At 25.8% G+C, this 27,659-nt stretch overlaps 5 protein-coding genes across 5 annotated transcripts; 1 reads left to right on the top strand and 4 right to left on the bottom strand.

Moving 5' to 3' along the window:
- Positions 1-16,171: 16,171 nt before the first annotated feature.
- GGS22DRAFT_155572 (uncharacterized protein) lies at positions 16,172-16,651 on the bottom strand (the record flags this gene model as incomplete). The annotated part of the gene is made up of 1 exon (XM_047960235.1): positions 16,172-16,651. A coding segment is annotated over exon 1 (294 nt), but the record flags the coding sequence as incomplete, so codon positions are not given.
- A 54-nt stretch (positions 16,652-16,705) lies between these two features.
- GGS22DRAFT_155570 (uncharacterized protein) lies at positions 16,706-17,885 on the top strand. Its single transcript, XM_047960234.1, has one exon. The coding sequence runs from the start codon at positions 16,749-16,751 to the stop codon at positions 17,721-17,723; it is 975 nt and encodes a 324-aa protein (XP_047822148.1). The 5' UTR covers positions 16,706-16,748; the 3' UTR covers positions 17,724-17,885.
- A 2,161-nt stretch (positions 17,886-20,046) lies between these two features.
- Positions 20,047-21,387, bottom strand: GGS22DRAFT_155569 (uncharacterized protein). Its single transcript, XM_047960233.1, has one exon. It carries the CDS (start codon positions 21,226-21,228, stop codon positions 20,233-20,235), a length of 996 nt encoding a protein of 331 aa, XP_047822147.1. The 5' UTR covers positions 21,229-21,387; the 3' UTR covers positions 20,047-20,232.
- A 2,102-nt stretch (positions 21,388-23,489) lies between these two features.
- On the bottom strand, positions 23,490-25,197 carry GGS22DRAFT_198103 (uncharacterized protein; the record flags this gene model as incomplete). Its single annotated transcript, XM_047966089.1, has 2 exons — positions 23,490-24,551; positions 24,727-25,197. The coding sequence occupies 2 exons, from the start codon at positions 25,195-25,197 to the stop codon at positions 23,919-23,921; spliced, it is 1,104 nt and encodes a 367-aa protein (XP_047822146.1). The 3' UTR covers positions 23,490-23,918.
- Positions 25,198-25,512: 315 nt separating this feature from the next.
- On the bottom strand, positions 25,513-27,214 carry GGS22DRAFT_198100 (RCC1/BLIP-II; the record flags this gene model as incomplete). The annotated part of the gene is made up of 3 exons (XM_047966088.1): positions 25,513-25,828; positions 25,880-26,489; positions 26,549-27,214. The coding sequence occupies 3 exons, from the start codon at positions 27,212-27,214 to the stop codon at positions 25,605-25,607; spliced, it is 1,500 nt and encodes a 499-aa protein (XP_047822145.1). The 3' UTR covers positions 25,513-25,604.
- Between the last annotated feature and the right edge of the window lie 445 nt (positions 27,215-27,659).

The raw sequence follows: 27,659 nt of genomic DNA, 5'->3' as shown, positions 1-27,659 counted from the left end.
TAATTATTTTATAAATTTTCACGTTTTTATATTAACGATTAAAGTTTATTTTATATTTTTACTTATTATTATTTATATTAATTTAAATTATTTTTTTAATTTATTATATTAATTATAAATCGTTAAAATTAATATAAAAAAAAATTTATTTATATATTATTTAATAAATGTTCGAAACTTTTTAAAATTAATTATTAATATATTTTTAATATTAACCTCGAATTTAATAAAAAATAATATTATAGTTATAATTTTTCATTTTATTTATTAATTACCATGAAAAAATTTATAAACTTAAATTAAAAAATTATTTTTAAAAAAAATCTCATTATTAATAATAATATTATAATTCATATTATAAAAATTAAATTAATAAATGTAAATAAACGTTATAAACTTATTAATTTTTTATAAAAAAAGAAAATTATAATTAATAAAAAGTAATAATATTTATATTTAAATAATTTTAATTATAATAATCGTTAATATAACTTAAATCCGTTTAAAAATAATAAACGTTTTTTTAAGTTTAATAATATTATAATTAATAATATTTAAAATAAGTTTAATATAATTAAAAAAAATATAAGTAAAAAATAAATTTAATTATTTTCGTAATAAATCGAATAAAACGGGATATTATTTTAAAAGTAACGGTATATATTTATTAATATTTTATTAATAATTCCGTAAACTTTTTAATTTCCACGTTAACTTATTTAAAAAAATAACGTAAGTATTTTATAAAATCTTTATTTAAAATAAAACTAATATACGTAAAATAATTAATCGAATTAATATTATTTTTAAACGAAATATAAATTTTAATAATATGTTTTTTTAAAATTTTTTAATAAAAAATATATACTTTATTTTTTTATTTATTATACGAAATATTTTTTATAAAAAAAAATATAATTTATAAAACATATTTAATTAAAGTTATTATTAAACTCGAAAATAACGGTAATAAAACTTATTAAATATAATATTATAATATTATTTATAATTATAAACGAAAATATTATATTATAAAAAAGAAATGATAATTATATTAAAAAGTTATTATATATTATTTATATATTAATATTTTTAAAAAAAATACCATTATTAAGTACCCCTTGAAAACGCGTACCATTTACGCCGAATTAATTTTCTTTAATTTTATTTATATTAACGTTTTAATAAACGATTAAAAATAAATCGCGAAGAAAATTTTTTAAATTAAAAACTTTATTATTAAAAATTTAAATAAAAAAATAAATAATAAATTAACCATTTTTCTAATAAAATTTACTTAAATATTAATTAATATATAAATTATAATTTAATAAAATAATAAAAAAATAAAAACATTATATTCCGGTAATATTAAAATTATAAAAAATAAAATAAGTAATAAATAAATTAATTTTTAAATAAACTTTATTTAATTATAAATTAATTAAATATATAATAACGTAACGAAACGGTGATAAAATAAAAACCGATCGATTTAATTTTTCATCGATTATAACATAATATTTCATTTATAAAATTCGATTTATTTAATTTATTCGATTCGTTATTTAATATAAAATCGATTACATAAAAAACACGAATTCGTCGAAAATTAACCGTATAAAATAATTATAAAATAACGAGTTAAATATTTAATAATAAATTTATTATAATATATAACGTTAAAAACGAAATTATAATTAATTTTAAATTTTAAAATTTAATAAAAATTAACACTCGAAAATAAAAAGTTAATTAATTTTTAATAAATGTTTTTAACGAATATAATTTTAATAAATTAATAATTCGTTTAAATTTTTAAAAAAATAAACATTTAAATACTTATAAAAATTAAAGTTTAAATTAACGTAAAAAAATTTAAATTTAAGTTAAATATTAATATTTATTTAATATATTATATATATAATTTTATTATTAAATTTAAAATAAAAAAATTATTTAAATAAAAAAGAAATAATTATATTATATTAATATTTTAATGTTAATTAATAAATAATTATTATTTTTATATTTATTTATTACGATACCGTAATTAATTAATTAATTATTTTTTTAATTATTTATTTAAAAAAACGCGTTTAACGTTTAAGTAATTAAATAATATTTTTTAATTTATTTAATAATATTTAAGTCGCGTTAAATTTAATTAATATAATTTCGCATTTATATGTTTTTAAACTTCGTTAAAATAACGTTATTTTCCGTACATTTTACCATTATAAATTTAAACCTTTATAATAATTATTAAGTTTTTTAATCGTTTTAATATTATATATATATATATAAAACGTAATTATATTAATAAAACGTAAATATAAAACCGTAAAACTTTTTAAAAATAAAATACGTAAAACTTTTTTAAAACGTATTAATATTTATTATTTAAATTATTTTAAGTTTAAATTATTACTTAATTTATATATTTTTAATAATAATAACGTTAATTATTTTATAATATACTATTTTTATTATATTATAATTAAAAATTATTAAACGTTAAATAAAAAGAAAATTAAAGTTACGAACGAATTTTTTTTATTTAAATTTTTTTAATTAATTTTTATCGATATACTTTTTAATAATATATTATACGAAAATCGTTATTATTTTTATATTTTAAATTATATAAATAATAAATATTTTTATTTATTTTTAATCGAAATAAATTTCTTATATATATATAAATTTATACTTTATTATATTATTTTTTAAATATTAAATATTTTTTAATTAAATGCCGTTATTTTAACGTAATATAAAGTTTAAATATAAAAAAAACGATAACGATAAAAATATTAATAATAATAAAAATAATAAAAAAAATTTCTTTATTATTTTTTATTATAATAAGTTTTATCGTATTATTAACATTTTAATTAAACTTAATTTTATTTATATTATTTTTTTTATAATAATAATTTAGTTTAACTTTAATTTCATAAAAAAATATTTTTTTTTTAATGTATAATATAATAATCCGTTTAACGATACTTTTAATTTAATATTTTTTCGTACGAATTTATATCGTAATTTTAATCGAAATAATATCATTTTCGTCGTAAAATTTAATATCCCGGCCTTTTATTATTAAATTATCGGCCGCCGTTAAACTTTTAATTATTATTAAATTACCGGAAGTAAAATTATTAAATAAATTTTTCGCCGTTAAACGGTAAAATTATAAAGAATTAACCGTTATTAAAATTAATAAATAATTAATCGTTAATCCCGTTATTAAACCGCGAAACTTTAAATATTTCCGTTTTAAATTAAATAATTTTAAATATTAATACCCGAATTATATTTATTATTAATTTATATAATTCGTTTTCCGAAAAAATTAAACGAAAATAATTTTTAAATAATCGTTTAATTTTAACATATCGAATATAATCTTTTCCACGAAATTCCCGTTAAATATATTTTCGTTTATTTTATATAATTTTTTTTTAATAATATCGTTATATTATTTTTTAATATTAATAACGTAAATCGTTAAATTATTATACTTTTACTTTTTAATAATAATAATGTTAATAAATTAAAATAATATAAATAAAAATTTTATAATAATTTTCTTAATAAACCGCGGATTAAAATTTATACGAATTAAAAAAACATAAAACGTTTTCGGTTTAATAATAATATTAACGACGTTAACGATAATAATAATAACGATAATAATAATAATGTTTTTATTAACTTTTTTAATTTTAAATTTTACGATATAATATTTAATGATATTTATAATTAATATAATTTAAATAATAAACCTTTAAAAAAACGAATTAAATTATTAAGCTTAAAACGTAAATATAATAATAATAATAAAATTTTTAATTAATTTCGAAAACTTTATTTTATTAAAATAAACGTAAAAATTAAGTTAAAATTAATTTCGTCGTATAAAAATTAAAATAATAATAAAAGTTTAATTACGAATATAATAAATTATAATAACCTTATAAATAAAAACTTTATAAATAAAAATTTAATAAAATGAAAAACTTTATAATTTATATAATAATTAAATAAAAAATTACGATTATTATAATTTTATTTAAGTAATAAATAATATGTTTAATATAAAATAATACATTTTATTAATTAATAAAATATAATTATTTCCTTATAAATTATTTTTTTAAATATAAATTTAATATATTTTTTTTTTAATTTTTTAATTAATTAAAATTTTTTATTAATTTAAAAACTTTTTTTTCATTAATTAAATTACTTATTTTAATTAATTTAATTTTAATAATTAATAAAAAAAATTAAGTTAATTAAAGTTAAACTCGATTTAAATAAATGTTATATATAATTTAAAAGAAAATTAATTTTAATTAAATTTAATAATAAAGTTTAATTAATTTATTTTAAAAAAAATAATAATCGAAAACTTTTTAATTAATTAAAGTTTAATAATCCGTTTTTAAACTTTTTAATATACCGCGTTATATTTAAATTAATTAAATTATATTTAAAATAATTAAACTTTTAAGTTATAAAACGAAAACTTAAAAAAGTAAAAATTTTTAAATTAAATTTATTAATTAATAAATAATATTATTAAATAATTAAAATTATATAATATTATTAAATTTTTTTAATCGTTTATATAAAAAAAATAAAAAAATAGGGAAAAAATAATGTATAAATAATAAAAAAAACACGAAAAGTTACGTAATAATTATTAATTTAAGGAATAAATTTTTAAAATAACTTTAATTTTTTATTATAAAAATATATAACGATATATATTTAATTAAAAATTTTATTACTTATTTATTAATTATTAATTTATAAAGTATTATATCGAATTAAATATTTAATAAAAAATTTATAATATATTAATTAATTTAATATAATTTAAAATCGGTTAACATGTTTTTAATACGCATATTATTTAATATAAATAAAAAATATCGATGTATATAATTAAATTAAAACTAATTTAATAAACTTATTTTAAAAAAAAACTTATCGTATATATTATTATAATATATAAACACGTTATTTTTTATATTATTATTTAAAAAAAAAAATTAACTTTTAATGTCGTTAATATTATCGTTATTTTCGTTTTTATTTTTAATTTTATTATCGGCATTATCGTTATCGTTATTATTATAATATAACTTTAATTGTTTATAAAATTATTCGTTATTTAAAAAATAATCATTTCATCGATCGTTAAATTTATATTCGTTAAATATTAATTTTATTTAACTTATTTAAAATAAATATAATAAATTTATAAAAATATTATAAATTATTTTATTAAAACCTTTTTTTTTACCCCGTATACCGGTTATTTTAAAAAATAATAATAATATTTTATATATAAGTAATTATTTAATAATTTATTTATTTAATGTTTTAAAATTAATAAAATATATTTTCTCGTTATTATTATTATTAAAAAACATAATTACGAAATTAATAAAAATAAACTAAATAAAACGAACGAAAAGAAATTTAATAAAAATTTTACGAAAAAGTAAACATGGTATATTTTAATATAAAGTGAAAATTTTCATATCGAAATTAACGGATTTATTAAACGGATAAAATACGTAAATAATTAATCGATATTTAAAAACATTAAAGTTTAAATCGAATTTAAATAATATGGTTAAATAATTTTAATTTTAAAAGAAATAAATGTTTTTATAAATAAATATTTTATTATTAAAAACATTATAAATAACCTTAATTTTTTATGTATTTAAAAAATAACGTAGATTATTAATTTTTAATTATTATTTTATAGGTACTTAAAAACATAATATAACATTTTTTAAACAACGTTAAATTTATTATAATATAATAAAGTTATAAATTTAAATTATATATAAAATAAAAGTTAATTTAATTAATAAATAAATTAATGTTAATTCGTAATTTTTTTTAAAGTAACGGTAAATTATAAAGAAATTTTTAATTATCGAAATTATAATAAATTGGAAACGGTGAGTTTATTAATTTAATGTAATTAATACGTTATAAATAAACGAATATATATTATAATTTAATTATTAATATATTTAAAAACATGGAAATAATATTTTTTAATAAATAATATTTCGATTTATAATAATAAATTACTTAACGAAAATAACGTAAATAAATAAAGATTAATTATTTTACCGTTTTTTTTAAACTTTTTATTATTTTTTTAAACATTATTTATAACGATATAATAAACTTAATATATTAATAAATAATATAATTCATTTAAATTTAATATATTAAATAATGTTAAATAAATTAATTATAAATATTTAAAATAATATATTTTAATTTTAAATATTAATTTTATACGAATAATATTAATAAAAAATAATATAAATAATAAGGAAAGTTTTAATTATATTTTTTTAATTATAAAAAGTTATAATATATAAAATAAATAATAATAAAATTAATATTTTAAAATAATATATAAATATAATATATAATTAAATAAAATATATTAAAAATAAATTATCACGTAAACGGTTAATATAAATAAAATAATTATTTTTAAAGTAATAATATTTTTATTTTTATAATTTATTTTAATTACATGTTATTTTTTATTTTAAAACTAGTTTTTTTTTTTATTAAAATATACATTTTAACTTTAACTTTTTATAAAACGATTAATCCTGGTTAAATAAAAATAAATTAAATTTTATTAAAAAACCCGTTTAAAACCGAATCGATTAATATAAATTATATTTAAATAAGCTTTATAATTCGTTATTTAAATAAACTTAAAATTTATTATATACTTTTATAAAAAATTTAAAAACCTTAAATCGAAAAATTACCATATAATTTTATTAATAAACTAATATAATTAACGTAAATACGATATTTTATATATAAAATAATCGTAAAATAATATATTATTTTTTTTTATAATATTTTTTATTTTAAATTTAAATAACATTACGAATAAATATTTTACGTTAAAATAATTTACGTAAAGTGTTCATTAAATAATTTGCGATTAATTAAAATTAAATGCATAAAATTTAACTTAAAATTAATCGAATTATAAAAAAAGCCGTTTTAATTTAACGATATTTTAAATTAAAAAAATTTTAAAATTACATAATAACTTTATATTTACTTTTTTAATATATATAATAACTTCGAAATTTATATTTTAAATTAAAAAATTAAAAGCTTTAAATGTAAAATTATTATACGATTATATTATGTTTTAAATAAATGTTATTTAAATAAAAAATATTAATATATTTTTTAATTTTTTAACTTTTATAAATTATTATTAAATCGTAATATTAATTTTTTAATTAATAAAATTATTATAATTTTTCTTTACTCGATTTATTTAATTTCGTTAATTCGTTATTTTTTTTCGTTTAATAATTAAAACTTATCGAACTTTTTTAACTTTAAGTTTCGTAATTTTAATTTTTATATTTATTTTATTAATTAAAACGGAATATTCGTTTTATTTAAACTATCCGTGTAATATGATTAATTACGGTTTATTAATTATATTATTTTAAATATTTTTAACTTATTTATTTAATATTATAAATAATTTTTAATAATATTAAATTATTTTAACAAGTTTAATTATTAAAATAAAATTACGATCGAGGTTTAAAAAATAACCATATTTTATAATAAAATCGTTTATATTATCTTTAAAATGTTTAATAATAAAGTTTCATTTAAATTCATTTTTTTTTATTTTAAAAAAGTCATTTTTAAATGGTTTTAAATTATTCGGTTTTAATGATAATTCATTAATTTATATAATATACAACCGAAGAGTTTTTATTAAAGTTCCGGGGAATTATTAATAATTTTTTTTTAAAAATCTTTAAATCGTTAAGAAACGTTTTTTCGGAAACATTATTATTTTTACGTAATTGAAAATAATTTTCATAAATATATTTAAAGTATTTTTTTAATCGATATTATCTTTTTAAATTATTTTAAAAAACGTTTTCGGTTTTTTAAAAAATAAGTATAAAATATAAGTAATTTAATAGTTATAAGTTTATAAAATATTTTAAAATAACGTTTTAATTCGGCATAAAGTTTTCGAAAGTTTTAACATTTATTTAACGTTCCGTTTATTATAAATTTTATTAAAATTTACTTTCGTTCGTTTAACTTTATTTTTAATTTTATTATTTTTTAAAATATTAAAAATATATATTTTTTATTTTTTCGTATTAATTAAAATCGTAAAAAAGTAGGGAATTATATATTTTTTTTTTAATTTTTTCGAATTATTTAAATCGTAATAAATTAATAATAAAATAAATTTAAGTTTAAATTTTTTAATTAATACGGTAGTTTTATTATTAAATTTTTAAATTAAAAAATTTTTAAACGTTTATAATATTTTAATTTTATAAATTAACTTTAATTAAAAAATATTTTTAATAATTAAAAATTATAAAACTTTTATTAAAAATAATAAAATTATATTTTTAATTAAATAATTTACGAATGTTATAACGATTTTAAAAATTATTTTATTATATTAATTATTTGGTAAAACGTTTAATAACGTAATAATAACCTTTATAAATTTCGTGGTTTTTTTAAAAAAAGTTAACGATTTTATTAATTTTTTATTAATTTTTATATATTTTATTATTAAAATTATATATTCATTTTAATCGATATAATTATTTAATTTATATATATTTTTAAATAATTTTAATACGTAATTTTAAACGTTTAATATCGTATTTTTCGTTAATATTATTTTATATTTACTTTATAAAAAATTAAAATATATTTTAATTATATTATATTAATAAATGTTAAAATTATTTTTATAATTTTATCGGTTTTTTTATTATTTCGTATACGAGATTTTTTCTTTTTTTTAATTTTTCATAATAAATTATATTTTTTTTATATACGTATTTAATATTTCATTTATATTATAATTAAAATTTTATTAACGTTATAATTTTATTTTTTTAATTTTATTAATTATGTTAATTTTAAACCGGTTATTTAAAAATTAAAAAAAAAATGACTTTTATTTATTTTTTATAACGACGGCCGAATTATTCGAAAAAGCTCGCCGTAATATTTTAATAATTAATTTATTTTTCGAGTTTATTAACGATTTTAACGATTTAAATTCTTCGAAACGGGATATAAATATTATAATAAAATATATTAATAATGTAAAAAATAAAAAATAAATATAAAAAAATTTTATAATTAAATTTAAAACGTTAATAAAATATTATAAAAATTTTACTTTTAAAAAACGATTTAAATTAAAACTTTTAATTAATAATAAAAGGTTAATTTCCGGTAAAATATATTATATTTAATTTATAATTATTTTAAATTCGTTTTTAAAACTTAAATTATTAAATTAAACGTTAAATATTATTAATAATTTATTTTAACCGTAAATGTTAAGTTTTAAAAAGTTTAAAGAAATTATTAAATTAATTATTTTAAATCGGGTAATTTTTAATATTAAGAATTTATTAATTTTTAATACTTTACTTCGTTTTACTTTTCCCGTTTAAGTAAAAATATTACATTTATTTCCTTTTTTTTATATTAATAATATTTTAGTAATAAAATTATAATTAAACTTTAATATAAATAATTTATTTATGTTATAATTTAAAAGTATAATAATAAATAATAAGTTTTATATAATTAATAAATATAAATAAATAAATGGTTTTATTATTTTTAACTTTATTATTTTTTAATTTTTTAATTAATTATAAATGATTTAATACGTTAATTTTTATATTATAAAAATATAATTAATTAATAATATATTTTTTAAATTATAACGTATAAAGTGTTTTAATAAATGGTTAAAATGTTAAAAAATTATTAATTACGCGTTAATCGCATGTTATTAAGTTAAGGTAATCCGGTTTTTATTAATATTAAAAACGGCGGATTAATTAACTCGTTTTTTTATTAATTAATTAACAATAATCGTCACGTTATTAATTTATTTATTTAAATGTACGGGTTTTTTAACGAAATAATTTATCGTTATTATATAAAACGTTTTTAAAGTTTTAATTTAAAATAAAATACCGGTATATAATTATTTTTTAAGTGTAAATTTTTATTAAAAGTTTTATTAAAATTTTATAAAATGTACGTTTTTTTAATTAAAATATATTATTACGAATTTCGTAACGATAAGTTTAATAACTTTTAAGTTAAAAAATATAAAAAGTTTTTAATTATAAAAAATTTAACGATCGAAAATTTTTTAATTTTAAAAAAATGGAAAAATAAAAATATGTTTTAATAAATTAAAAAACGGGTAAAGCTTTTTTATTAATCGTTATTAAATTATATATTTTTATTTAATAAATTATAATAATTAAAATAAATAAACCGTAATTAAATATTTTATTATAAAAATAATAATTTAATTATTTTAATTTTTAATTCGTGAGTTATATGTTTTAAAAGTAAAACGTGGTTAAATTTAAAAAATTCCGCGGTTTTTTTAAAGTTATTAAATAATATATTTATTTACATAAATAATTAATAATTATTATTATTTTATTAAAATTTAATAATATATTAAAATTTATACTTTAAATTTTAATATAAAATAAATTATTTTAACTTAATTTAAATTATTAACGATATAAACTAAAAGGAAAATGATAAATATATAAAGAATTAAGTAAAAGTAAAATAAAAAAATGCATTTTTTAACGGAATTAAATTAAAAACGAATTTTAAATATATAAAGTTTTTAATAATATTATTCGAAATTATATGGTTTTTTAAATAAAAAAATATATTAATTAAATTATAAAGAAATTAACTTTAATTATAATTATTATTTAAAATTATTATTTATACATATTTATTAAATTAATTTAAAAGTTATAAAATTATAGTTAAATATATTTAATAAAATTACTATATTAACTTTTAAAATTAATTTAAATTATTATGGTTTTTCGAATTTATTATTTAATTTATTATTTTTTATTTATATTTTAATTATTATATTAAATTAAAACGTGGTAATTTTACATTATAAAAATATTATATATAAATAATAAAATTTTTAAATGCGTTTTCGTAAATTTTTATAAATGAAATATTATCATGATAAATTATTAATTATTAATAAATGAAAATATGAAAAGTATATAAAAGTAATTATGTAAATATTTAAAGAAAAATATTTAATACGAAGTAAAAAATTATGTTAAATTTTTATATAAAGTTTATTTATAAGTAATTAATTAATATAATAATATAAAATTTATATTATAAAAAACGAAATATTTTATTACGATTTAATATTTTAAAATAATTAAGTATATATTTACCGTGTTATTTAAATACGTAAATAATTTAAATAAAAAAATAATTAAAAACGATTAATATTATTACGCATTATTAATATTAAAACTATATGTTTTACATTTAAAAAAAGTTAATATAATATAATAATTATTCATTTCATATATTTATTATATTAATATTAATTAAGTTATTTTAAAATAAATATAAGTAAAAAAAAATGTTTTTTTTATTAAATTTAATTTTTAATAATATTTAATTATTAAATGTTTTATATTTAAAAATTATTATAAAGTTCGATTAAAAATTAATTAATTACGTGTTATTTTACTTTATATTATAATTAATATTATTATAAATTATGTGATTTTTAAAATTAATTAAAGGATAAATAAATTATTAAAAAATAATATTAACGATTAAAAAAAATGCGATTAACGTAAATTAAAATTTTAATTATAAATTAAATATTAAAACGACGTAACGAAAAATATAAGCTTAAATAAAAAAATATATAATTATATATACTTATATTTAAAAAACGTTTATTATATATAAATATATTTTAATAATATATAATTACTTATTAATAATAACTTTTTTATAAATAAATATTATAAAAATTCTTTAAATTAAATAAATTATTTCGTATTATATTAATATTATTTTAATTAACGAAGAGTTTTAATTTTAAATTTATATAATATATTTTTAAAATAAAAAATGTGTATTTTATTAAGTTTATTATTATAATAATATTTCTTAATTACGTAATTATAAGTTAAATATTTTATTTTTTAATTTATTATAATATCGTTTTTTACTTTAAAAATAATATTTTATTAATTTTTTTTTTCATTTTATTTTAATTAATTAAACACTTTTTTTAATCGTAATTTAATATATTTAAAACGTTAACGGCGAATATAAATTATTTTATATTTATTATAAATATTTATAAAAAATTTCTTTCGTTTTAATATTTTTTCCCGGAATTTTATTTTATTATTAATTTCGATCGATTTTAAAATATAATTAAATTACGATAAAATATTAATGTTTTAAAAGCTTACCGTTTATAATTCTTCTTTTTTTTTTAATGAAAATTTATAAATATTATTTAATAATAATTTTTTTAAATAAGTTTAAAACTTTATTAAATGTTAAATGTTTAATAATTATATATATATATTAATTTTATTTTTATTATTTTTTTTTAATTATTATTAAAATTAACTTTTTAAAAAATGCTTTTATTAATATTTAAATTTATAATTAAACTTAATTATAATATATTTCGAATTAAATTGTAATTTTAATTTATATTATTTATTAAAACGTAATATTTTTTTTAAGAATACGAGTAAATATTCATGTAATTAATATTAATATATATACATTTTACAACTTTAAAATAATAATATTAAAGTTTATTATCGTTTTATTTTATCGTTTTAAAATATAACATCGTTTATTTTAAATTTAATTTTTTTAATATAATAATATTTATAATATAAAGATTTATTATTTTAATAATATTTTATAAAATAATTAAATTTATTAATATAATATTTAATATAATAAAATAAAACTTTAATATTAATAATAATTATTTTAATTATAAAAAATAAAAACTTAAAATATGAATTTATTAACTAAAAAATTATTAATTAAAAAAAATTTAATATATTTAATAAATAATTAATTATTAAAAACTCGAATATAGTTACGGAGTTTTTATTTATTATATATGTATAAATTAATCGTAATAAAAATTAAAATATTTAATTATTATACACGTAATACGTTATATAATTAATATATAAAATTTCGTTTTTAAACATTTTTTAAATAATTTATAATTTTATTATTATAAAAAAAATATTAAAAATAAAATTACTTATTAAAAGTAAATTATTATTACGCGTATTAATAATTATATAATAAATGAATAATAACTTAATAACGATTAAATAATAATTTAATAACGATTAAATAATAATTTAATAACGATTAAATAATAATTTTATAACGATTAAATAATAATTTATAATTATTAATTAATATTTATTTTATTTTAATTTAACGAAATAATTAAACCGTTTAAGTTTATTCGAAACGTATTATTTATATAAATAATAATATATTTTATTATAAATAAAGTATTAAAAAAATAATTTATAAATTTTTCTTTTTTAATATTATATTTTATTATAAAATAATTTACGTTTATATTATAAAATGAAAATAACTTTTAATATATTTATTTTAATATTTAATATATAAAACTTAAATTAATAAATTAAAACATTAAATGCGGTTTTAAACGCGTAAAATCCACACTTAATTTTTAAGTGGTTTTATAGCAAATATTATAAACTTATTATTTAATCGAAATTTAATTATTATTTAATTAAAATTTAATTATTATTTAATTAAAGTTTAATTATTATTTAATTAATAACCATATTATATTAATTTATTAATAAAATTTATTTTAAACTTAAATATAATTAATTAAAAACTATTAAATATTAATATTAATATTATTTTTTTAATTTTTATTAATATATATATTAAAATAAAAATTACGTTTTTTTACCGGTTTTAAATTATGTTTAATTACGAAAGTTTAAAACTTAAATAATTAAAAAAAAAATAATTATTTTTTAAATAACTTTTATAAAAAAAAAATTAACATAAATATATATATAACTTTTTTAAATTTTTATATTTTAATTAAAAAATATTATAACGAAATGTAAATATAACTTTTATTTTTATTATTATTTATTTATTTTATTATTTATTTAACTTTTAATAATAATTAATTAATATTAAATATATAATTAAAATAAGTTTAAATTTTAATATTATATATAACGTTATATTTAAAAATAAATTTATCGTATATATTAATTTATTATGTTTATTTTATATATTAATAATAATAAATTTAACGATATTAACGTAATTTTTATATTAAAATTAATATATATAATTCATGTAAATATTTTAATCTTAATATAATTAATATAAAAAGCCGATTTATTATTATTAAAAATGTTTATTTTAAAAAAAAAATTAACGGGTAATTTATAAATAAAATTATTATTTAATTTTTATTTAATTTTTATTTAATCGTTATTTAATTATTATTTAATCGTTATTTAATTATTATTTAATCGTTATTTAATCGTTATTTAATTATTATTTAATTATTACTTAATCGTTATTTAAATTTTATTAACTTTTTAATTAAATACTTTTTATAAGTTTATTTTTATAAAGAAATAACGTAATTTTATTTTCCTTTATAAACCCGGGTTAATAATTATATAATTAATAAATATTATATTAATTAATATTTAATAATTATAATTTATTAAATAATAATGTATTTTAATAAATTATTAATAATTTAAAAAAAATTACGTAAATTAATATTTAAGTATATATAATATTAATTAAGTTATTATTAATAATAATTAATAAACGAAATTTAAATTTTATTATTAAATAAAATAATATATTTTATCGTTTTATATATTATATTATTTTTAATTATATTATATTATAAAAATTAATATATTAACATTAAAAATAATTATAAAATAATAATTTTAAAAAATAATTTTATTAAATTTAATATATTAAGTTTAAATAAAAATAATAATATAAATAAAAAGTTTATTTAATTAATTATATTTTTTATTAAATAATTTTTAATTAATTTATCGTTAAATTAATTTTTTAAAAAGTAAATAAATAATTTTAATTTTTTTAATAAGTTTTTTTAAAATTTATTCGAAATAATTAAAAATGTTAAAAAATATAATATTTTATTAAAAATTTTATTAAATTTATCCTTTTTTTTATTATTTAATATAAAAAAAAACCCCGATAATTATAATTATAAAAATAAATAAAACGTTTATAATAATAATTAATATAAAAATAAAATTAATATTATAATATCGTTAAAGTTAATAACGATTAATTTAATTATAAAAAAACATTATTTATTTATTTCGAGCGGTAAAAAAAATAAAGTAAAATTTAAGTTAAATAATAATATTATCCCGTCGAATAAATATTAATTAAAATTAAAACGATAAAAATTATTATAATTCCTTTTTTTTTAAAAACTTTATACTTAAATTTCTACTGCTTTTTAAGTTAAAATAAATTTTTTTTTAATAAAATGAATTAATTCGTTGATTTGATTACGTAAGAAAAACTTAAAATGCGGAAACGTTTTGATGCTTTGGCGGTTTAAGGGATTTAGCCCGCCGTCGTAATATACCTTCTATAAGTAGCTGTTCAATGTGGCGATGGAAAATAGGTAAACATTAACTTGTTCCCTATGAATTGTATGTAACCACTACAGCCTAGCTGAAAACGTTTTATAATACGCCAAATATAGGTAGCATCCATTGGGTAGCGGCATTCCTGGGCGCCGCGTACAACATTTGTGACGTTGCCTTTTACCGAATTCGCGTTTGATAGAACGTAGGTGCTTTGTAGGGGAATAGGTAGGACGAATTTATTACGTTGACTCACGATTAAGCCTCTATTGAGAAGCTCGTTCCGAGTAATACCTAATAGTTTAACTCCCATGTAGATATCACCACATCGCCCAGGGCTCTTTCAAGCCCCTTTATACTCCTATCATCATCACCACCACCACCATCACTATCACCATCACTACTTGCTGCCTTCCCCAAGTCCTTCCAATTGTCATGGCTGAGGTAGCTGGGCTAGTTCTTAGTGCCGTAGGTATCGCCGCAGCCTTCAAAGGAGCTGTTGAGACAGGAATCTTCATCAAATCTTTCTTTGACGAGGAAACAACGAATGCCGGCGACCTAGGTCTTTACTTGATCATTGAAAAGACGCGACTCCAGATCTGGGGAGATTTATGCAAAGTCAAAGATCCCTCCACTTGTATACTTCGCGACAAGCCTAATGATATCAAAAAACTTATCATCCAAACTCTAGAACGGATCAAAAAGCTCAGTGAAGATGCTGATGTTCTTGTCAAGAGATATGATACCGGCACCTCCGTAGCCCCAGCGGGCACGATTGATCTCGACAAGAATTTAGATCCCGACAACATCAACGTCGGCGAGACCGCAAAGAAGCCCGATAAAATGAGAAAAAAATTGAAGTTCAGATGGGTCATCCATGCAAAAGATGATTTGAAAGAAAAGATCGAGCAAATTCACCGTCATAATGAGTATTTGCATAAGATCACCATTGAGCCAAGGCTAATGGAACTACTTGAAAATGGCCTTCCAGGACGTGTCTTACCTTCCATCAACAATAACAACGATCTGAGGAACCTCAGTCAGCTTGACCCCATCGCTGGTAAAAAGTTAGGTCTTGCCGCGTTAGCTAAGCTACATCATCAGATGGCAAACGCAGACCTCAAGGGATCGGCAACCCGCATTACAAAAGATGACATAGAGATTTTGAATCCTACGACAGGCATCGGCAGACTGAAGCGATGCGACGGAAAGAAGATTACCGTGCGGGTCGAATGGAACACTTTCAGCACCGGACCCGACGCCAAACAGTATTCTGACCGCATTCACTCTTTGGGATACATCTTAGAGGAAGTGAGCGAGTTGGCTCTGCGACTACCCCCCTGTTACGGAGTCTTCGACGATACATGCGATGCGGACGACCGAACTAAGCGGATCGGATACGTATTTGGGATCCCTCCCAATGGATCTGCAAGTAGCAACAGCAACGTATATATTAATTACGAAAGAGACATCTACACATACCCCCCGATCCGGCTCAGCGAGTTGATAAGAAATAAAGACGCCCCAGTACCGTTGCTCGGGGATCGCTTTCAGCTTGCATACACACTCGCATGCGCATTCAGCTGTTTCCATGCTGCGAAGTGGTTACATAAGGGATTTCACACCGGTAGCATATTCTTCTTCCAAAAGAGCGATGGGCGAATCGACATTACCGAGCCATTTATCAGCGGCTTCCAGTATTCTCGTCCACAGGGGGAAGCCTCACTGGCATACACCCCCCTCGCAGAACCGCAGATAGAACATTATTACCATCCCGACGCCCATCGTGGCTTTACCAAGAGCAGAGACCTTTATAGTCTGGGAGTCGTTCTATGCGAGATTGGGCGTTGGGGCTTATTAGCCGACCTAAGAGAAAAACCCAAAGGCCGAGACAATTGGCGAGATTTTATGCTAGAAAAGGTCCTCGTTGATCTCGGGTGGAGGATGGGAGACAAGTATCAAAGTGCCGTAAGAACTTTACTTGACTGCGAGCTTCCAAACGACGATATAAGTCATGATTACTTTGCGGAGCAATTCCTCGACAAAGTCATGAGGCTGTTAAGCAGTTGCAGTGCCTGAGGGGTTGAACTCCCTGGAATATAGCGCTTATCCACTAAGACTTAGTACCTCAGTAAGGGGCCAAATTTATCCGAGCCACCTGAAAAACCACACCAAAAATACCTAGGTACCTAGTCTCTTTAGCATACGATATTTCAATCAATAAGATGCGCAATACTATATACCTACTTTATCTCGTTATATAAATGAATACCTAATGTATAATCTTTGCACGAAATCTTTTTGGATATCTCAAGATTGAAAAAATTATCGCAAGATGAAGCCTACAGGTCCCACATACAAATCGTAATTTCTGACATGGAAAATTTGAAAGATTCACTTTACCAGTTTCACCAAAGAAAACCGAAAATATTTTAATAGAGAGGCTGTACATTAAGCAACTAGGTATCTACATGAAAAGATAATTCATATAAATTTGCGAATTTTATTGGTGAAGCCAGGCTGAAATGAAAAGGAAGAGTTTCGGTGTAAATTGGAGGCTTGATGGTTGATACGCAAAATTTTTAACGAAGATATATTCCGGAATTCTCGGCCGAATGTAAACGAGACTTCTCGTGTAAACGGTGTTAAGACTCAAGACAGGTATTATTATTGAAATGCCCTCTAACCGATATGCTGCTAACTCAGACATAGTATGCTTTGAAAACTTTTATGTGACCAGCTAGGCAAAAGGCAGCCCGGCAGGTATCCAATATAACTTCCAGGAACCCGGGCTATATCGTTCATTCTCTGGCGACAGGTTCCAAGACTTCTATTTTAATGATCCAGAGTTGGCACCTGTGTTTCAGTCGCCCTGTTCAAGAAAATTGCACCTCATAGGGAAGGGGTTATGCCAAGGATCGCAAGCTGCACGTTACCTAGGTACGCACGCATGCATATGTGCCCAGATGCTAGATTAGATCTAGATAATATTCTTCTCGGTAACCGGGGACTGTAACGGTGTCACACAAAGTGGTACCAAACGCACAATGCCGTCCTGTATACTCGTATACTTCTAGCTACAGCAGTGAGCCCATAAGCGTTTGCATACATACATACCTATTCGGGGTTATGTTTACCCCAGATTGTTGTCGTTGGGCGTTGGTATACGATCCATGGTAAGAAACTGGCTTGAGCTTCAACGTATGATCGATCCGTGCTGTCGTGGAAGCTAGCTAACTCCGCTGTAGACGAACTTTTTTAGTGAGTAAACTAAGCTGTTAGCATTACTCACTTTGTACAGCACGTCCCGAAGTAGCAGAGTGGTGCAGAATCCCCTTGAATTTCATTGGTTACAGCGCATGCACTATAATTTACGTAGGGCTTCCCACTGGCTTTCGGCAGGGTATTTGCTAGGGCTTCAGTGAAACATAACTGGCTAATTTTCTAGTGAGTGGAACGCGGAGCCTGACTTCTTTCGACACCTATTACGACCTCGGGACGTACACTATTCGTTCTCGAAGTCCTTAATCCCGAGGGCCGAGAGGGTTGCATTTCGTCTAAACCAGCCATGTTAGTGTTTTCCCTTTAGGTTGCTCGTACCGATGACTCGGCACGACATGGATCGCTTTGAGAATGATTCTGAACACCCATTCCGGGGGTCGAGTCCCGGCTGTGCCACTTCCGATATCAATCCGTTCTTGGTACGGTAGAAAGGAAGACCAGTGCGTTGCGCTGCTGACTTAGTCAGAATAAAATATATTATGTAATTGATGTTGCTGTCGTTGACATATGGAGAAATATGGGAGATCCAAGAAATTCATTCTGGAAAATTTTTAAATTATTAGAGGTGCAAGCGGCGGCAGGATCCTGTCATGGTCCATAACGACATTGACCTGCATGGCGGGGAAGCGATTCCGGACAAGCAACAGACAGGTAGACAGGGTAGAATGCGTCAGGGGTTTAACGATTTACATAGTCCATAACAACGCCTCACCCTCACTGACGCGAAAAACCACTGATCTCCGTATGAGGTGCCATGCCTTAATGGTCCACCATACGCGCATACCTACAGTACCTAGTATTCATACCTTAGGCAGGTAACTACAATTAGCACGATTAGTACGATATGAAGGATCAACTAAGCTGCTAGATTGTCTACCGGATTCCACTCCGAATTCCGAAACGTTAGCAGCTTCTCCCCTACGTAAGGAGACTAGGGCCTTCTTCGGCTTCACTCCCGGGGCTGCAGATTCAGGGACCATAGCTGCAGTGTATCTTTTTTTTTCTTCTTGCTTCTCTAGTCTTCCGCATGGCACCATTGGCATTAGCATTAGTCGGCACATTCTGCGATTTAGGAGCTCGTGAATTTGAATTTGAAGATTTTTTTTTCTCTTTAGGTATCTTCATTAGATGCTCATTAGATGCTATCTTGTAATATGCGTATAGGTACAGTTATGACATGCCTCAGGGGTATAAGTAAGATATAGGGCTACATAGTAGTCATGACACAGATCGTAGATGCGCGCTAGCATGCAAAACCAAATTGAACACCGGTTCCCTCCCAGATGCGCCATGCCCAAGCCTACCCCTACTCGACCGTTTCTTCCACCGTAACCGCAGTCACAGTCACTGCCGAGTTGATATTCGCGATCTCGCTCCAAGGATTTTGGTTATCTTGTACGAACCAGTTCATCTCGATCTCTCCGCAGCATACGATATACAGCTTTGGCTTGTCTTCGATGTAGTGCAACTCGACCGCTGTCGGGGACGCCAAGCTTCGCATCACAACAGTTGTCGTACCCTTTCCTGTGTCGGGGTCGACGCTGACCTTCCATACGTGACCGTCCATATAGCTGACCGTGTAGACGGAAGTCTGATCTCTCGACAGCGCCAAGCCGTCGCAGTGAGGAACATCTTCCGCTACTATCTGTACGCCACCTGTCATGCGAATACCCTCTGTCGCGTCGGATTCAATTGGTATGCGACATAGCATACCGGCACTTGTATTCGTAAACCATAGGTATTCCTTTGTGACGCGCATTCGGTTGAGGCCGAAGAAATTGCCCTCGCCGGGAGGAGCCTTCATAGTCTCGTCGGCGATAAATAACGACACCTCGGCCGTCTCTATATCTAAGCGCCAGATACAATTCTTAAACGAATCCGGTACTAGAAATATACGTTCTGTGACGGGAATGAGGCCGATTGAAAAGCCGGTATTTTGAATGTCGCATATTTTCGTTACTTCCGGCGGGCTGCTATCGTCTTCACTAAGTTGCACGCGCCATACGACAAAATCCTCGAATGTTATTTGAACTAGGTCGACGATTGCTGATAGGACGAGGTAGGTATCGTGACCGCCCGGTAACGGGCATACGTTGATTAGGCCATTGGCGTGCTCTTCGAAATTGTATATTAACTCCGGCGTCGTATCCGGGTCCTCCGCATTAAATGTGTATAGTTCCGGTAGGTCGAGTCGGGAAGTGAGGATCTTGCCATTGGGGCGCAAAGCGAACCCTTCGAACCATGAATCCGATGGTAACTGCGTCACCAGGACCACGTCTTGCACGGATCCGTCCTCGAGCATGGCGTAGCGTTAGGTATGTATCCTTATTAATTGGGGAAGATTATCGAGAGTATGGATGTTAAGACTGAGATGTCTGGAAGTGGGATGTAGCAAGTTAGGTTAGTGGTTAAGGTGGGAAAGGTGTGTAAAATGTGGGAGAGCTATGAAGTGCTATGAAGTTGGCAAAGTTCATATGGTTGGCTCACCAATATGAAATATGAAAAAGGAGCCCCCTCATCCCCTGTCGATTCCTGTATAATTATCACGTGGGTCGCTCCCCTTTCCCCCCTGAGCTATACCTATACCGAAGCATCTTATGCGCATCCCACATGAACCATTGACGTACAAGCACGGTACCGGAACAGGTAAAACCAAAGATATGAAAGTATCCCCGGAAATTATCACTTTGTATCGTCCAGTCGCCATAATGGGTGACATAATTCCAGGATATGTCCGATTCCCGCTTAGATCTTCTCGCCTTACATTTGAAGTCTTACATTCAGAGAACATCCGTAGGTACGCTGTAGCTTCAGCAAAGCCTATCAAGCAGTCAATAGTTTTAGAAGCAGATCTTTCATATTTTACGTAAATTTAGTGGCCGAGCCAGTCTGCTCAGTGTTAAGACCTATCTAGATACAGCAGGTACTAGGTAGTCTAGCTGGTAAGAGCTACATACTATGTAGGTAGTGTTGTGTAAATACTCTGTAGTGTAGAAACAGCATCTTGTGATGGTCGTACGCTAACCAGCTAGGTCATTAGCCCTATCGGCTCCATGTGAGTGATGGCGATAGCGCGGGAGAGTTGCTTCTTAGTAGAATTCGAATGCGGCGCTTGCGTACGCAATAGTTCTAATGTCTTCTTAATGACTCGCTTGGCGCGGCTTTCAACCTTAGGTATCGATATCTTCGGTCGGCAATCAACAAGATGTTTGATGGCGGAGAGAGAAAGAGTGAGCGGAGTTTCACCATCTTCCACACGCTTTTTAACTGCTGTAGTTATGGTGTTACGGCGTCCATAGTGCGGTGATCACCCCCATTCTTAGGTCCTACTTACAGCGTGCTAGAGATTTTTGCGCTGGCCACTAACACCACCGTGGGGTTGGGGGTTGTGATCAATCATTTTTTCGTCCAATACGGAAAGGAGGGTATGGACCATATAATGATCCGAGCGAGTTTCAACTTTCGGATAACTCCCGGTCTCAAACCGATGGCATCGTCGATTATTCTTTGCACTCTGTAAGCAATGTGCATGCCTCATTCCGCTGTATCAACCTCATCTGTTCATGTTACCGTGTTTGTGGGTGTCCGAAGAACCTGGTCGTAAATCAGAACCTTGGAACCACCTCATCATAACGATCGGCGCCAGTTAAGAGGCCAATCCGTTCGTTCATTCGCGTTCGGCACTATCCACCAATGGAGTAGTTTTCTTTAGTAGCCCTGCTTCTCTTCGAGTCCGTTGTGGGTCTATGGTGAGGTCTACAAAGTTCTAGCCCCGTCGGCCCGTGGGTAGGAAAATGGGGGCTTGCTAGTGAGTTCGGGGACACGGTTACGGGTGATCATTGACCAGAATACTAGACTGCCAGAGCCCAAGCGGTCCCGAGCGAGCGTTTTCCAAGCATGTCAATTGCCAAATGAAAAGAAACTCCAAGGTAGAATGCCGATCTATCTCCCCGGACCGTATACAGATGCCTTAGCGCTCTACATGCGATAATCCGATCGATTCTACGAAGTTTCTTTTAGGAATAATAAGACTTGTGCACATGTATCGATGCATAACATCGAATACCTACACACCTAATAGTAAATAACGCGTATTCAGTAGATGAAATTAGTGCTTACAATACGGTAGTTATGGTATTTTAAAATCGATACTAAAGCCCACTATGTCAGCACTTTGATGCTTGCTAGTAGCCCCTAGCTCCCGCGTCTGACCTTGGCTTCCGCCCTGCGTTTACATCTGACAGGCGTCGAGGTCACACGTTACGAATTCCCCAGACCGAAAGCTGAAATCTTCTAGTCAGGTCTGCAAGAGGCTAGTTTTGTGTTTACTATAGTGACGTAGCCTATAGTTAACACACTATGTTGATATTATTCTTTAATGCGTACGATACTAGGAGGCAGGCATTGGACCAGGGTTTAAACATCCCCTGGCGGAGATACTGCTTGCACTTCTTTCAAACGTCCCTCTATTTCCTTTCTCGTCTACCAGTGAGTTGGTATGTCAATATACCGCATGCCCTATTCAACTATTTCCGGTCTACTACATCAGTCTAAATTGTCTCAGGTGGTCTGATCCCGATAGCGTGAATCGAGGATCTGAATAGGGTAATTAATCTAGTTCTGAGGGCTCTAAGAACATGAAGAGGCTTCTTCGCCTAAACCTCCTTGAGTGTGGGATATTCTCAGAGATGGGCGCGGGATATTGAACGGGCTCACAGATTAGATTCACGATACTCCACTCAAATTCCACATGAAACTATCTCAGACCTAAAGTCACAATCATACTACTCAAAAGAAATAAGGAATCCGTACCTACCTAGGTATACGACATCGCGGAGAAACCAACATACATTGAGGGTTACCACCGCCATCAAGTTTAGTAATAGGTACTTGATAATCCTAGTATATTCACTCGATGTTAACATAGAGTTACGTTGAAAGAAAATTCTGGGGCAACCCCAAACCAGTATCCCGTGAATAAGAGAAACAATGTTACACCGGGAAAGTGTCAAGGCCAACACCGGATCCAACCTTGCAGTTGAATCCGGCCGGCACAGGCTGTGGAGACGTCAACTGTCCACCAGTACATATCGCGAAATGGGCGCCGTCGTTAAGACACGTAAGGTGGCCCTCAACACATGTTTCAGAAGCCGAGGTAGAAGGTACTGGTAGATCAGATGTGGGAGTCGACATCATCCCAGCTGACGACGACGAGGGTGCCGAGGGAGCTGAAATGACGGAGGTAGAAGAGGAAGATAAGGTGAGCGACGATCCGTAGGTTAGCGTGGAGGTCGGATTAGCCTCAAAATTCTCACCTTGCCCTTTTCTTGCTCGGGGGTTCCCATCGCACTGTTGCTTGAACAAGTTCGCGGTGCCTTCTGGGTGGTCGACTGAAAGACCGGGATCGGGGAATGCGATCGCGAGCTGTGCTTTCAAAGCATCTTCGGTCGTGCACCCCCCTGAGACTTCCCCCATGTTGGCCATAAAGAGCTCGGGAAACTCCGTCTTCCTGGCAAGCAACGCTCGGCGATCTGGCTTGGTCTTTCGTTTGATCTTGGGGGGAGTGACAGTTACCGGGGCGCAATTTTGGTAGTATTCCGGTTCTCCGCCGATTCGAGCTAGCCACTTTATATTCAAGTTAGCATTACTTATAGTTTATAGTTTGATGACATTTGAAATCGAAATGGTATTATGTAGCGTCCTATGAGTTAGACAGATCATAGGATCTAAAAGGGGTTTGGGGCATACCCAGTGTATCTAGGTAGGGAACAGAAAGAGCAAAGAGGAATGGGTTACTTACAGTCCATGAGAATATATAGTCTCCTGGATCGATTCCTTCTGGTATCTTGAAGGGATATTTGTTTCGATTTGGGCCATCAATGTTACCTTTTACATTGCGTGCTGGACACCCACCTTCAATTGAATGAATGACTTTCCAACCGGAGTCCTTCAAGGGATAATCTGCCCAAGAACCGTTACTGACAGGCCCCTTTAAGCTGAACTGGCAAGACCCGGCTCCGTGAACTGCATTCCCAGAGAACGTGGCTGTCTGTTCATCCCCAATGGCCATAACAGTCGGCACGCCGTCGAGTTCTAATGTTCTGCCAGCTGGTATCTTACAAGGAAAATCTGAGCCTGTCGGCGAAATTGGATTAGTCGGACCATATTGAACGAAACGAAAGGGTTTGGGAGTCTCAAGTATAACGTGAGCAACAGCCAAATACGAGAGCAGTGTCGAACCCACTGTTAAATGAGGGAATCTGTATTTCATGACTAGTTCGATTGGAAATGGGAAATGTTGGAGAGGTAGGTATTCTACGTCCTAGTAACTACTTGTCATAAAGGGGTAAAAGGGGGGGAATATTACCTACTAAGCAACGATGCAAATTCTACTCACACAAGTGTTGCTTTATAAATAAACACGTAGAATGAAAGCAATAGAACAATCAACAGTGAGTATAACACATAAGAAAGGAATAGAACAAGGCCACTTGTCGACTTGTTTCGTGTCGCTTTCACAGAAACTGTCCAGACAAAGAATCAAGACTTTGCCAAAGATAGGTACAGTATGTACCTAAGGGTAAACCCTAACACCATGTTTATTTTAAGGAAACAAGTTGGAGAAGATTTAATCATTTGCTATTCACCCTAGGCACCTCATATCCATATTAACTAGCTTTAACTTGTAGATGCTAGTATAGAGTACTGCCCTCCGGAACCTGCCCAGACAATATTCTCACCACGCACAGCTGAATTATCAATGAGCGTTGGAGTCTCAACATCATCCTTTGTTCCTTGCCCAGTCTGGTAACTTGAAGAAAAGCCCCAGCTATATGCTTGTCCATTAGGCGTGGTAACAATAGTAGTGTCAGTCCCAATAGCGGCGAAGGTAGCTGTTATATCTACGAAACTCATTAGTAAAGGTAAACTTTACCTGATATGAATGAGCTTACTCGGAATGACTGTAGGCTCTAAGAGGATGCGCGGACTCCCATTTTTATCCATCACAGTATTTTCTTCCGTGAATGTGTCTCTCGGCAAGCCAACCTGATGTCCGTCGATTCTGCCCCACGCAAATAGTTTGCCATCAGAACTGATCGCAACAGAATGATGTTCGCCTCCAGCTACATGGACGATATTATGGTCGCGGAGAGCTCGAACGGCCTTGGCGGTGGTAACTATGGCATTATCTTTGCCGGCAAGGTCCGGATGCCCTGTCTGAGAGAAGTTATTCAAACCCCAGGACCATAATTTCCCCCTGTTGTTGATATAGAAACTATGATAAGATCCTGCTGCTATCTTCACAGCATAGTTCCGTTTCGTGAAGTTCCCGCAGACGCGAGGATGCAGTGTAGCTTTAGGACTGGTATGTCTTGAGGCTGGTTTCCAACCAAGCTGGAATTCACCGCCATACCCCCAGGTGAAAACTTTCCCGTGTCTATCCAAGGCTAGCATATGGTTTGCACCGGCGGCCAAAGACGTAACTTCCTTAAGCCCAGTTATTTGTATAGGGGTTGACTGTATTTTTATGTCCTGTGTAAACCCGAAAACACCATCAGAACCCTAGAATTGGTCAGCTTCGCATGCCGTGCATTGGATTCGATATCACAATCCCCACTGACCTTGAATGTACCCCATCCGTATACCTCCCCTGTCGTAGTCAAGGCAAATGAGGCAGAGTCGGTGGCCGCAACTTGCACGAACTGAGGGGTATGGTTTAAAGCACCTAGATCGACTTCAGCAGGAGTACTTTCGCCGGGGTCAAGGCCCCTATACTCTTCATTGTCATCACCATCCACATCAGTTCCCGGATCTTCAAAGACCACCTCACGACCTAATGCCTTAAGGTCATTAACGCCCCATGTAAGAATCTTGTTGTCCGCAGTCAACGCAACTACGTGCATGCCGCCACACGCAACTTGGACAACTCCAACTTTATCGGGGAGTAAATTGTGGTTGAGACGTGGGCGCTTCACATTCATAGGCTTCTTCCCATCGTGCTTCTGATTCCCAAGACCGAGTTCACCGAATCCTCCTTCTCCAAAGACAAATATCTTTAACCTTCTAGATGGAATAATGTTGATAGGCGATGCGAGATCTACATCATGCCTTCGGGGCGTTTTCGGATGCGAAGCATTAGATGCGCCGTCGCCTCGATTATTACGATGGCGCTTTGCTATGGAATGTGTGTTATCATCGTTGCGGATGATCTTTCGAGAACTTGATACCATAGCACTGCTGCCTTTCTCGCTTCCTTTCTTAGATGAGACACCTCTCTGAGGCGCCATGGTTGGTGGCCTCTACAGCAATCTCAAAATAAAACAAAAGAGGCACTCAGATCGTGTTATAAAAAGTCCATAAAGTATGACCTTTTAGATTACCTGAAGTATACTTCTAATAATAGATACAGATCAACAATATACTATCGCATGGTATTTATGTGATAAAATACCTTCAAAAACATCTCGAAAATAAGGCATCAACCCCGAATGGATCAATACCTAGGTACCTAGTACCTATGGAATCATGCTATCTGCCTGTTCAAGGCACCTTTTAGTGGGTTAGCGCTAACGGGAACCAGAAGTAGCAAGTTGGCTCTGCCCTATCGTTGCTTAGAGCCCGCTAATTTGGTATCATCTCACTGGCGCTTCAGGCACTTAAAACCTGCAAAATCCAATATTTTAGTGACCAGCGCAACCTCGAGAATACTGGAACTGACTAACCAATCTTATA

The sequence above is a fragment of the Annulohypoxylon maeteangense genome, assembly GCF_022496945.1.
Source record: "Annulohypoxylon maeteangense strain CBS 123835 unplaced genomic scaffold GGS22scaffold_3, whole genome shotgun sequence".
Lineage (NCBI taxonomy): Eukaryota > Fungi > Ascomycota > Sordariomycetes > Xylariales > Hypoxylaceae > Annulohypoxylon > Annulohypoxylon maeteangense.
This window is presented reverse-complemented; position numbering and strand designations above follow the sequence as displayed.

Bases quoted from the DNA above. Each gene is read 5' to 3' on its own strand.
- GGS22DRAFT_155570 (XM_047960234.1), top strand. From the start codon at position 16,749: ATGGCAAACGCAGACCTCAAGGGATCGGCAACCCGCATTACAAAAGAT.
- GGS22DRAFT_155569 (XM_047960233.1), bottom strand. From the start codon at position 21,228: ATGCTCGAGGACGGATCCGTGCAAGACGTGGTCCTGGTGACGCAGTTA.